The 13,510-nt window shown below is 39.5% G+C and overlaps 1 protein-coding gene across 1 annotated transcript in view; it reads right to left on the minus strand.

Moving 5' to 3' along the window:
- Positions 1 to 13,510, minus strand: part of LOC112028145 (callose synthase 10) — a gene marked incomplete in the record, with an annotated part of 57,704 nt that overhangs the window by 39,209 nt on the left and 4,985 nt on the right. The window contains 5 exon segments of the mRNA XM_065765572.1: positions 1,401 to 1,526; positions 2,638 to 2,748; positions 3,106 to 3,214; positions 4,372 to 4,535; positions 4,710 to 4,807. Coding sequence (XP_065621644.1) covers positions 1,401 to 1,526; positions 2,638 to 2,748; positions 3,106 to 3,214; positions 4,372 to 4,535; positions 4,710 to 4,807 — 608 coding nt within the window.

The raw sequence follows: 13,510 nt of genomic DNA on the forward strand, positions 1-13,510 counted from the left end.
AAAAAAAAAAAAAAAAAAAGAGAAAACGCGAGAACAGAAACGTGCCGCAGCTTAACGCTGTATCCAAACCCAGTCATAGCTTCAAAAGTGAACAAAAAAACCTTCACAACCTCCACCAGAAGGGCTGATAAAACCTTACATACAGAAATTCAAAACTTTAAGATTCAAATTACAAGCTTAATCTAATAGTAATAGCAAGCAACAATTTGTACATAAATTAAGGACCATGAATTTAATACATACATACATACATACATACATACATATTATATATATATATATAATTTTTTTTTAAATTAAAAAAAAAAAAAAAAAATCCTGACTGAATTGGGTATTCAATAAATAATATAGTCTACAACTAACCAAATATATACTGTGTATTAAAAAATAAAACTCTGAAATTCAATTTAAATTCTGCTTCAATAAATTTCGGGACATTGATTAGGCATCAATGACCCCATAAATTCCCCTCTAAAAAATAAATAAATGACAGCCTATCTTCTTATAAGCTGGCACAACAAATCAATTGATGTGCGCATAAATCAATTGATACCAAAAGGATATTTGCATGTTAATGATTCATCTACAGCTTCACAAAGAGAACATAAAAACAATCATTGACTAGGAACATAATACAAATTATAAAAGCATATTGATCTATTCAATCAAGACTCTAAAAGTTGTTGAAAACAAAGCAAAACTCTTAAACTAACAAGCTGAGTAAATAACAAGCAAATGACAAGCCTGATAACCTGAGCATTAGGAAAATTGATTCATAAATAAATTATCTGAAACTCTCACCGGATCAGCCTCTACAGGTATGCCAAGCCGAGTCTGTGCATTTGCTATTGTAAGAACAACATTCTCACGCTGGTTCCTTACATTATCTTTCTGCATACAAGAAAGTCAAATTACACAACTAAGAAACGGATGACAGGAGGGAAGATAAGCAGAGCATGCTCTTAGAATATGCAATCGCAGAATAGTAATTTATATGTATTTCGGCCAAAAGGTTTGCTGATATGGTACTTAAAGGCAATCACCTTAACTCTGTGTAGGGTTTCAAACTAAAACATGTAAAGCAAATCACAACTGAATAAACTTTTTTGAGGATTACGCAAAACCTCCATCCTCAAAGCATTTTCTTTTTTTCTTTTTTCTTTTTTCTTTTTGATAAGAAGAAAGATGTATATTCAAAAATTAATAAATTAAAATCAATAGTAGAATTAAAATTATTATCAAAAGTAGAATAACCATTGATGCATCAGCCCAAACTAAAACATAGATCAAACAAGTTGTTTGCAAAACTGAGATCTATTTACAGTGCAATTTTACCCCATACCATATCTACTGTCAAACATATCAAAGAACATAATGGAGAAATACAAGTATTAGCAAACCTGAAAACCAAACACATATTCCAGGAGATCAAACAAATCTGCATCCCTTTGTCCAGAAATCTCAAAAGCAGGAGGAAGTCTGGGAAATTGTTCAGTATATCTAATTGCAGATATCGCTCCCTTGACCTGAACAGATAACCCAAATATATTTATTTTTTTAAAAGTAACAAAAATTTTACTGATCAAAAAGAAAGACCCATGTACACCACGGGTGTACTTGGGGAGTACAAGCAGTCCCTCAAATTACAATGCTCAAGTAAATCCAACAATGAAGAACAGGGAAGAGATTTAAAAGCAACATTCCATTCCAATAAAGTATAGAGAAAAAAAGATTTAATCTCAAGAATAGACCAATCTCCTCCTTCCAAACATCTCGCATTCCAATCTCGCCAAGGACACCACATGATGCAATGTGGCACCACCCTTAAAAACGCTATATTACGATGCCAACCAAAAGGGACCTTGCCAAGCTGCTAACAAATCAAAAACCCTCTGAGGCATTATCCATAGAAGACCAAAAAAACTTCACACCATTGTCCATAACTCAAACACTATGGGACAATGACAAAGGAGATGATCAACCGATTCTCCACTCATTTTACACATATAGCAGTAATCAATGAGAATGATGCCTCTCTTCCATGAATTGTCTATAGCCAAAATCTTTCCTAAGACAGAAGGCTACCCTAGGAGGGTTCTTAGATCACCATACTAATTTCCAAGGGAATGAACTGTTGCTAGACAAGGATAGTGGGTGATAGTAACTACACACCTCAAAACCCCAACTCTTGACAGTTCTCCAATAAAGTTTATCTTGCCTTTCACCATTCACTGTTCTAGAATAGACTAAATCCATGAAAGCAGTCAAGGACTACAAATCCCAACCTTGGACCAATCTAGTGAACTGAACATCCCAGTTAAGCATCCCATCATGAAAATGCATAACTCCCACAATTCTTCAGAGGATTAGTCGGCTAATTCTAAACAACTCCGGGAAGGCTTCTTTAATGGGACAATCTCCACATAGATAATATGGAGCACAGCAGGAAAAAATAAAAAAATGCACACCAGGAAAAGGTCACCTCAATTTAAAGTGCACATGTAATTGTTATGTAATAAGACTGGGAAACACTCAAATTCAGGTAAATTTGAGAGCAGATTGGAAGTAGGGTAACAGTATTGCTAAAGAACAAGGACAACGCATATTGAAATAAATCTTATTCAAAACTTGACTTACTTCTGGAAAAACTCTAATGGCATTGGTCAATGACGGTGCTTCCAGAGGAACAATATTGTAGGGCAAGAGTTCCGCAGATAATGTGCCATCAGACCTTTCGATTCTTCGCAACTGAATAGCCACACACACACACACAGAGAAACTGTTATTTCCAGGCAAAGTTTTCAAACACTAATAAATATGTTGGAAGCTGCATATGTCAGGATACCAACAGCTGCAAAGTAAGGCAAAACAGAATCTTTAAAATAGTGACAGATTTTTTTTTAATGAACATTTTGATTGCCACCATTACCCATCAACTAGCATCCAGTAAAAACCAGAGAGAACAGCTCAACCCCATTCTAAATTATCAAAGTAAATCCTAAATGGACAAAATATTAAGGAGATACAAATAAGCATTGAATAATATAATGTATTGCATGGTTTGTTGAAGGTCCCATCCAAAGGTAGTTAGGTAAAGGCAAGTACCTCCTCAATTATAAGTCTTCCAACTCCAGGATCTGCATCTTTGCTAAGTGCCTCCATGACCTCAACCAAGGCCCTCAAGGTAGCAATTACCTTTCTCATTTCTAAAGATCTAAATTCCAACCCAAAACAAAAATTTAATTTCAATTAAAAAATTTATCCATGCTTAACACATAGAGAGGGGAACCCTAAAAGTTCTTCCAAGTGTTCATTATGTTTATCAGAAATAGAAACAAGATTTTCAAATATAATAAAAAGAAGCAATCTCAATCCCAGCTTATAGAGTGAGCTAAGAAAAAACTATCCCAATCAAGCAGCATTTAAGCTGCTATATTAGCGCATACAAAATAACATCTAACCAAAATAAGTGTTCCAAAGGCCTAAGCTCATCCTTAATCACAGTCAAGCGACTCAAGCCTGCAATTAAGGCCAAGCATATCTTGGCCTTGCCAAACTTGGGCTGCAAATACTTGGTGTGCCATGGGATGGCTGGTCAAGTAATGGCATGATTTCACATTCCTAGGCTTGGCCTAGCATGAATGCCCATTTAATAGCCTTCCATTGGCAAGGATGTCAAGGCCTTGCCCATGCTCTGTGGACAAAAATGTCTGGTCATGTACTGGTGTGGCACCACACCTTGTCCTACCATGGAATCTTACAAATAAACAATGACTAGGAAAAAACCCAACAGAAATCAAATGATCATATATAATATGAATATTTTATCAATGAAGATGATACAAAATCAATTCCAAAGCACAATGAAGATATTTAAAATATGCAGAGTGAGCAATCACTTTGATTTAAGGCTAGCAGGATAAAAAGAAGAAAACTAACCCACTACAGATTCAACACATAAAACAGGAAACAAAACCCTTTTCCGATAGTAAACAAAGCATGTTTTCCAAATCTATCAATGGAGCAAAGGTGCCATAGCTCTTACTTAAATAAAGATACCTTCTCCAGTTGACCTTGTCCATTTCACACCAATTCATTGCATAGACTAAATTGTAAAATCAAATGATGTTTCATCCATATGAAGCAGCTCATTCTACTCAAAAACTATATGTGACCAGATTTCAACTTTTCACTAAAGTATTTCATGGACTATATTTCCAAAATGCAACATAGAATTCTCTGAAGGAACAAGCAGTAGAAGGATCCAGTTACTGGTTATAGTCCTAAATAATGAACATAAATATTATTGGATCTAAGTAAACAAATAAGTCTTGAGAAAACAAATAAGGCAGCATTAGTTAGCAGCCATACTCTCCAATGTTAACACTCAAGGCTCCAGTTTCCAGCCATTTCTGTTCCTCTCTTTGGATATCATCCACTCTATACCGTCTCTTGTATTGTTGGTAAAATTCCCACAGGTGTTCAGCATCACGATTACGATCAATTCGGGCCCCATCCCTTTTTGCAAGTTTTTGCTGCAGAAAATAGTCAACTCCCCATAACTCAAAATGATAAAGTGATAAAATTCTAGCAAGAAGTGCAACATGCACAAGCAATTTATTCTGCAGCACATTTAAAAAATAGAAAGGAATAATAAAATCTTAATTTTATAAATATGTGCCACACAAGATTTTGTTTTTAATTGATACCTTTATTACAGACATCAAACCAGTCTTGAACTGAAGAACACCTCTACCATCACTACTGGGATCCAGGTTTTGCGCCATGGAATATGCCTGCTCACACACTAAAATGGAAAATAAAATATATATGTAACTTGTATGAACTGTGTCATCATATTTATTAAAATTAAGTATCATATTATTAATTCATATAATCCAGCAAAGCGGCACGCAAATGATCTCCGCAAATAGCATTGACCTTCACAAAATACAGAAAGCTATGGAAGGTAATATCTTGAGATATGTCAACACTAGAAAGGCAGGCACCCCAACAAGCAAGAACAAGATTGTTCCAACATGCCCCTTTACCCTGTACCAAGACTGCTGACGCTAGCAGTGTAAAAAAGTCAAATTGAAAACAAATACAGTAAAGGTATTACAAAATAAAGTAGATATAACTGAGCTTAAAATATTTTCTCAAATATTTAAACACAAGTTCAAAAATATGATCACGGGTACAGATTATAATTCACTAAAAATCAAAAACAGAAGAGAGTTGTTTGAGACTTTTCTAAATATTATATGCACAGGTATGCAATATCCTTTTTTAATAAGTAATAAACTTCATTGATAGGAAAAACAAGTACAAGAAAAACCAAAGCACACAGGTATCCAATATCTTGAACAAACAAATACACACAAACCCATAAAAATTCAAACTTCTTATCACAAAGGCATCTGTTGACAATTGACATGTTCGAAAAAGGCATCTGTTAAAAGTTGATTGATGTTGTATGTGTAAGAAAAGCAGGGAATCTATTCATCACCTGGTACTTCATTGTTCTTTGCAAACATAGAGACATGGTTCTTTGTCTTTGCCCAAGTTAGTGCTTGATCTTTTGGAGTGTTGGCAAGGCCATTTTTAGTGACACAATTAGCTAAGGTGTGTATAGTCACACCACTTTGTGTTGTGCACTTTGTGGTATGAACAAAATAGGAGGGCCTTTAATGGGGTGGAAGTGGAATGTCCTACTTTTGTAATCAAAGAGCACATTTTGAAATCCTTGTACAACTAAATGCGTCCTCAGGGTTGCATTCATTCGATGTCTTTTGTTGATTTCTCAGTTTCCTCTCTTTATGATTTGTATTCTTTGATCTCGGACTGGTCGCAGCCTTCATGCCAGTCTTTTTTTTTTTATGGGTAAGAAAACTTGTACTAAGAGAAGACTACTTCGTTAGAAAAATGAAGTAGTCAGAAAAAATATGTACAAACAATAGAAAACAAAACAAAAAAATTATGTACAGGAAATTGTGCCAATCTCTTTTCCTTTTCTAACTTATGGAAAGATATAAATAAACAAGTCTCATTTCCTGACTCTACATTTTCATTGAACCTATAAATGCTTTCATCATACCTCAAATAATTTCCTTCCTTCTTTTTTTTGATAAGTAATAAAGATAGTATTAATCATGAAAAAAGGGCGAATAAAGCAAATACAAGGTGTTCATGATGGTGAACAAAAGAAAAAGCAACAAACAACAACAAAGATAGAAAAAGCAACTTAGGGGATAATACTAATGGAAGAAAGAAACTCATTGATGGAAGAACAAGTCGAACAACCCTAGCTCCTAGACCAATCAAATAGAGTACTCTAGCATAGAACTTGTAACTGAACATTCGATTTCTCTTTAGCCTCAAAGGAGCGTCAATTTCTTTCCATCCAAACAACCCACATCAAACAACCAGGAACCATATTCCAGATGTCTGACGAAAATTTCCCCAGCCAAAAACTCCAACAAGACACCAAACTCTCCATTAAACCTAGCATGACCCATTGGATCCCAAATACCTGTAACATTCATACCCACATCGATTGAGCTACAAGACAGTGTAAGAGAAGATAATCCATAGTTTCCTCATTACAGCAGCACATACAATACCGATTCGCCAAAGGGAGACCTTGGAGCATTAGATTATTCAAGGTAAGTATCCGACCATGTGCTGCTGTCCACATGAAAAAAGCCACCCTTTTAGGAATCTTAACCTTCCAAATACCCTTCCAAGGGAAACTAGGGATAGAAACACCCCGGATCTTATTGTAATAGCACCAAATATCAAACTTTCCATTCCCATTAAGACACCAATGGGAACTATCATACCCAACACCCCTAGGAATCCGAGCTTGAATGAAATCGAGGAAATAGAAGGCAGCTTCTAATTCCCTCTTGTGAAAGTCTCTATAAAATCTCAAATTCCAATATCTATCATTTCCACCATCCTGCAGAAACAATACATTAGAAATGCAAGCTTCCTTGTCATTTGAACATGCATATAGCTGAGGGTAGAGCATTTTAAGTGAAGTATCCCCAACCCACCTATCATGGCAAAAAAGAATACAAGAGCCATCACCCACCACTAGGGCCAAATGTTTGGAGAATCTCTCCCAACCTTCATTAATACCATGCCAAAGACCACACCTGTGGGCCTTTCTACATACTTAAGTATTCCACCCCACTCGATCCTCTCCATATTTAGTGGTGACAACCCTCTACCAAAGATGGGTTCCTTCATGTCCAAACCTCCATAACCACTTCCCTAATAGGGCTTGATCGAAAAGCACTAACTTCCTAATCCCCAAACCACCCATCTCTAAAGGTGAACACACCTTCTCCCTAGCCAACAAAGAATATTTGAAATACTCCTCTAAAGACCCCCATAAAAAGTTTCTCTGAATACATTCCAACCTATCAGCCATAGCTACAAGGATGGTAAATAAGGATAGGTAATATGTAGGTAGACTAGCAAGGGTGCTCTTCAAAAGCGTGAGTCTACCACCCTTAGACAAATACAGACGCTTCCAACCTGAAAGTTTCTTTTCCGTCATCTCCAAAATAGGATTCCAAATGGATGCTATCTTATATGGAATACCCAAGGGCATTCCCAAATACTTCATAGGCAAGCTGCCCACCCTACAGCAGAGAATGTTAGCCAAAGCACATATATTACCAACCTCCCCAACTAGGACAATCTCACTCTTCCTCACATTTGCTTTTAAGCTAGTAAAAGCTTGAAAACAAGACAATTGACGGTGACGGTCAAATCCTCTTATGGTAACTTTGACGGTGACGGTCAAATCCTCTCTCTCTCTCTCTCTCTAATTTTTTTCCCTTGAATTAGTAATGCTATGAAGGCCCGGCTACCTTGAATTAGTCATAAATCCTGTGTTGTGTTGTTTTCTTGGTTTAGTATGGGTGGATTTAGAAGTTTTTTTATTGAATCTAAGTTATTTCAGTTGGTGGTGGAGGAAGGAGGGAACTTTTATTCCCTTAAGATTTTTGAGCGAGGAAAATATTACATGCAATCGGTTTTCATGGGTAAGAGTGCAGCGCTTTGGGTGATGAGGAGTTTGGAACACACCGTGATAGGGGTTAATCCGAAGCAATTTTTCACGTTCAGGGATGGCGATACCGCTTACACTTTGCAACGGGGGTCCAACTCGTTTGGACAGTTCTTATCTGTGACAGAGCTTAAGGTAGGGGGGCTGCGAAGAACTATTATTATTCCTGCCGGTAAGTCACAAGGAGGATGGAGAACTTTTGGGATTGAATTAAGAAGAATATTGGAACCTTCCCAATATGCTTTGGGTGGACTGAATTTTGTACCATACAAGTATAAGCAGGTTCCAAAAAATCGTACTGCCAGGTCCTATGTGGAAGCTGTCAAAGCTCCAGTGCAGGCAAGGTTGAAGCCTGTTCAGCAGCCTTGTATCAAAGAGAAGGTCAAGGATGGTGTCGTGGAGAATATTTTGGAGCCTCCAAGAGATAATTCTAGCACACAGGTAGTAGTGTATGAAACTCAGGCCAGTAGTTTTCCCCTGGCAGCCGTGGGTGGTGGTAAGGGTGGGGAAGGTGGTATTAATGGTAAGGAGATTTTTGAGGAGAAAATCCCGGAAGTAAGTCAGCTCAATATTCCTTTGAAGTTTAATTCGAATTCAAAATTTGTTGAGTTTGGAAAGTTGCATGATAATAGGAAGTCACGTTGGCTAGGGAGAGGGCTGATTGTGGATGTTAATGAGTTTGGAAAGAGGCGGGTTTCCTGGGATAGAGTTAAAAGAGGTAAATTAGCTGGCAGCTGGGTAGAAAAAGAGAGTAATAAAGTTCAGAATAAAACCGTGGGGCTGGGCCCATGCACTCACAAAGCCCAAGTAACTTTGAGTAAGGCAGTGGGTCATCTGGGAAATAATGAGTCTATTTTGGGCCTGGGTCTGTCAAGCCCATGTAACTTTGAGGCTGGAGAAAGTTCTGTTAGTGGCCTTAACGTTCTGGAGACTTCTCATCAGAACTGTTTAGCTATTCCGAGCCTAAGTAGAAGTGAAACCACTGACTCGAAGAAAGTTGAGAGCTCCAATGACTCGCCCACTACAGCGGTGATGCTTGCGGTGTCGCCGATGGTGATCTCAGACATGAGCTCTTTCGTAGCAGCGACGGAAGTGGCAGGTGAGGGAGCTCAGCACAGACCGACCCATTTCGCTCCATCATCCACTGTGCCGATAGGATCAGAGGAAGTGGCGCATGCATCCCATGACCCGGTATCGGCGACCAATGACCTGAGTGGGTCGATGTCGGTGCCGGTGGTGTCCTCGGCCATGATGTCCTCTATTATTGCTCCGGTAGTGATGGGTGCCGATAATTTTGGTGGTCCGAGACTTCATACTCAATCTTACACAATGCCAGTCAAGCCAGTAGGGGCGGTCCAGGCATCCAGTGAATCGGTAATAGCCTATAGTGACCCGATGTTGTCGGCACAAGTGTCTTTGACTTCTCAGGTGGCAACGAAAGATGGGGAAGAGGATTGTGTGGGTTCGGAAGGTTCAGCCACTACATATTATGATTCTGATTCTGAGGGAGTTCATCTACCTGGCCCCACTATTAGGGAGTTGGTTGGAGACTTGGATAAGACTTGGGGTAATTCCAAAGACTGGATGATACAATTGCGTGATGGTAGACAATTAGTGCTTCCATTGTCATTGTATCGATCTCCAGATTGTATGTCAGTCTGCTCAAGTTTGGAGGGCGAGTGTGTACCAGGTAATGCTTCGATTACTAATGCAGGACAGAGGGTTAGTTGGGCAGATGAGGGTGAGGGGCTAGTAGAGTCTTCGTCTATGGATCCTGGGACAGAGACGGAGTTGTGGAAATTTGATGAAAGTTTGAGATTTGGTGAGAGAGGTGATGAGCCATTGGTTGTGGTACCTTTGGCCACTGAAGGTCCGTTGGAGTTGGTGTCTAGTCATGTGAAGGAGATTGGGTGTAAGGAAAGTGTGGATAATTGTCAACTATCACAATGGGTAACCAATAGGATAAAGGCTTTTAAGAAATCGGTGGGCACTTCACTAGAAGGTTTTGAGGAACAGATTACAGGATTGTTATTAGCCTTGGAGGCTAGAAAGAAAGATAAACAGAAACTTGTGGTGGGTGATCAAACGAAGTTGGTCAAGTCAGGCCAGAAAGGGCAGAGGGAGTTGAAGAATTTGTTGTCTTCCTTGAATGTTGAGTATGATCCAAATAAAGCAAGGAGTTCAAGTACTGAGAGGGCTGTTGTGCTTTATCAATGAGTGTGAAGATTATTTCTTGGAACGTTAGAGGGTTGAATGAGCATGATAAAAGACTCAGGGTTAGAAATTTGATTAGAAAATGGGGGCCAGATGTGGTTTGTCTTCAAGAAACCAAAATGGGGCTGATTAATAGAGCAGTGATTCGTAGTTTGTGGGGTGGCCAACATGTTGACTGGTCTTATTTAGGTTCTTGTGGAGCTTCGGGTGGGGTGTTAGTGATGTGGGACACTCGGGTAGTGAATAAAATGGAGGAGGCAGTGGGGAGATTTTCAGTTTCTTGTAAGTTTGCAAGTGTGTCAGATCAGTTTGTTTGGGCGTTTACTGGTGTTTATGGTCCTAATTTATACCGAGACAGGAGGTTCTTATGGGAGGAACTTTGTGGATTGAATAGTTGGTGGAGTGTCCCATGGTGTGTGGGTGGTGACTTTAATGTGGTTAGGTTCCCTTCTGAACGATTGGGGTCTACTTCTTTCACTGCTGCTATGCGGGAGTTTTCTAATTTTATTTCAGAACAGGGTCTCATTGATCTGCCATTGCAAGGGGGTACTTTTACTTGGTCAAATTCTAGAGAAGTTGTTTCGAAGGCTAGGCTGGATAGATTCTTGTTTTCTGCAGATTGGGAGGATAAGTTTCCAACAGTTTCTCAAAGACGGATGTCTAGATTGTGCTCGGATCATTTTCCAATTGTCCTTGAGGGTGGTTCTTTTCAGAGAGGGAGTATGCCGTTTAGATTTGAGAATATGTGGCTTAAGGATGAGGGTTTTGTGGATAGGGTTCGGTCTTGGTGGGATTCCTATCAGGTCCATGGTGCACCGAGTTTTATTATGGCTAATAAATTAAAGCTCCTAAAAAGTGATCTAAAAAGATGGAATGTGGAGGTGTTTGGTCATGTTGGAGTTCGGACTAAAAAATTGTGGAAGGATTTGGGTGTTCTAGAGAATATGGAGGAGAGCCGGGGATTATCAGAGGAGGAAAGGGTAGAAATGGGAAGAATTCGTGATGAGTTAGAAAAAGCTACTCTATTGGAAGAAATATGTTGGAGGCAAAAATCTAGAGTTCTCTATGTTAGGGAGGGAGACCGGAATACTAGGTTTTTCCACCGTATAGCTAACTCTCACAAGAGGGTTAATTCTATTGATAGGCTTATGGTGGGTGGGGTGTTGTCTTCGGATCCGGTTGCTATAGCTGACTGTATTTCTCAGTTCTATAGGCAGCTTTATTCTGAGGATGTGGCTCATAGACCTGTCTTAGATGATGTGAATTTTTCTAGTATCTCAATGGAAGATGCAAGTTGGTTAGATAGGCCTTTTGAGGAAGATGAGGTGTTTGGGGTGATCAATGATTTTAATGGTGATAAGTCACCTGGCCCGGATGGCTTTTCCATGGCATTCTTCCAGTCTTGTTGGGGTGTTTTGAAAACAGAAATTATGGCTGTATTCCATAATTTTCATACTCAGGCAGTGTTTGAGAAGAGTCTTAATGCTTCGTTCCTTGCCCTTATCCCTAAGAAAGTGGATGCTGTGGAGGTCAAGGACTTTCGGCCTATTAGCTTAGTTGGTGGGATTTATAAGATTATTTCTAAGGTGTTGGCTAATCGGCTTCGTAGGGTGGCGCATGGGCTTATTTCGGTTTCACAAAATGCTTTTGTGAAGGGCAGACAGATTTTGGATTCCGTTTTGATTGCGTCTGAATGTATTGATAGTAGATTGAAGTCAGGAGTTCCAGGTGTGTTGTGTAAATTGAATCTGGAGAAGGCGTACGATCATGTGAGTTGGGATTTTTTAATGTATATGCTTCAGCGTTGTGGTTTCTCAGAGAAATGGAGAAAATGGATAAGGTATAGCATCTCAACTGTANCATGCATCCCATGACCCGGTATCGGCGACCAATGACCTGAGTGGGTCGATGTCGGTGCCGGTGGTGTCCTCGGCCATGATGTCCTCTATTATTGCTCCGGTAGTGATGGGTGCCGATAATTTTGGTGGTCCGAGACTTCATACTCAATCTTACACAATGCCAGTCAAGCCAGTAGGGGCGGTCCAGGCATCCAGTGAATCGGTAATAGCCTATAGTGACCCGATGTTGTCGGCACAAGTGTCTTTGACTTCTCAGGTGGCAACGAAAGATGGGGAAGAGGATTGTGTGGGTTCGGAAGGTTCAGCCACTACATATTATGATTCTGATTCTGAGGGAGTTCATCTACCTGGCCCCACTATTAGGGAGTTGGTTGGAGACTTGGATAAGACTTGGGGTAATTCCAAAGACTGGATGATACAATTGCGTGATGGTAGACAATTAGTGCTTCCATTGTCATTGTATCGATCTCCAGATTGTATGTCAGTCTGCTCAAGTTTGGAGGGCGAGTGTGTACCAGGTAATGCTTCGATTACTAATGCAGGACAGAGGGTTAGTTGGGCAGATGAGGGTGAGGGGCTAGTAGAGTCTTCGTCTATGGATCCTGGGACAGAGACGGAGTTGTGGAAATTTGATGAAAGTTTGAGATTTGGTGAGAGAGGTGATGAGCCATTGGTTGTGGTACCTTTGGCCACTGAAGGTCCGTTGGAGTTGGTGTCTAGTCATGTGAAGGAGATTGGGTGTAAGGAAAGTGTGGATAATTGTCAACTATCACAATGGGTAACCAATAGGATAAAGGCTTTTAAGAAATCGGTGGGCACTTCACTAGAAGGTTTTGAGGAACAGATTACAGGATTGTTATTAGCCTTGGAGGCTAGAAAGAAAGATAAACAGAAACTTGTGGTGGGTGATCAAACGAAGTTGGTCAAGTCAGGCCAGAAAGGGCAGAGGGAGTTGAAGAATTTGTTGTCTTCCTTGAATGTTGAGTATGATCCAAATAAAGCAAGGAGTTCAAGTACTGAGAGGGCTGTTGTGCTTTATCAATGAGTGTGAAGATTATTTCTTGGAACGTTAGAGGGTTGAATGAGCATGATAAAAGACTCAGGGTTAGAAATTTGATTAGAAAATGGGGGCCAGATGTGGTTTGTCTTCAAGAAACCAAAATGGGGCTGATTAATAGAGCAGTGATTCGTAGTTTGTGGGGTGGCCAACATGTTGACTGGTCTTATTTAGGTTCTTGTGGAGCTTCGGGTGGGGTGTTAGTGATGTGGGACACTCGGGTAGTGAATAAAATGGAGGAGGCAGTGGGGAGATTTTCAGTTTCTTGTAAGTTTGCAAGTGTGTCAGATCAGTTTGTTT

Source organism: Quercus suber, unplaced genomic scaffold (genome assembly GCF_002906115.3).
Source record: "Quercus suber isolate HL8 unplaced genomic scaffold, Cork oak 2.0 scaffold_640, whole genome shotgun sequence".
NCBI classification, from domain to species: domain Eukaryota; kingdom Viridiplantae; phylum Streptophyta; class Magnoliopsida; order Fagales; family Fagaceae; genus Quercus; species Quercus suber.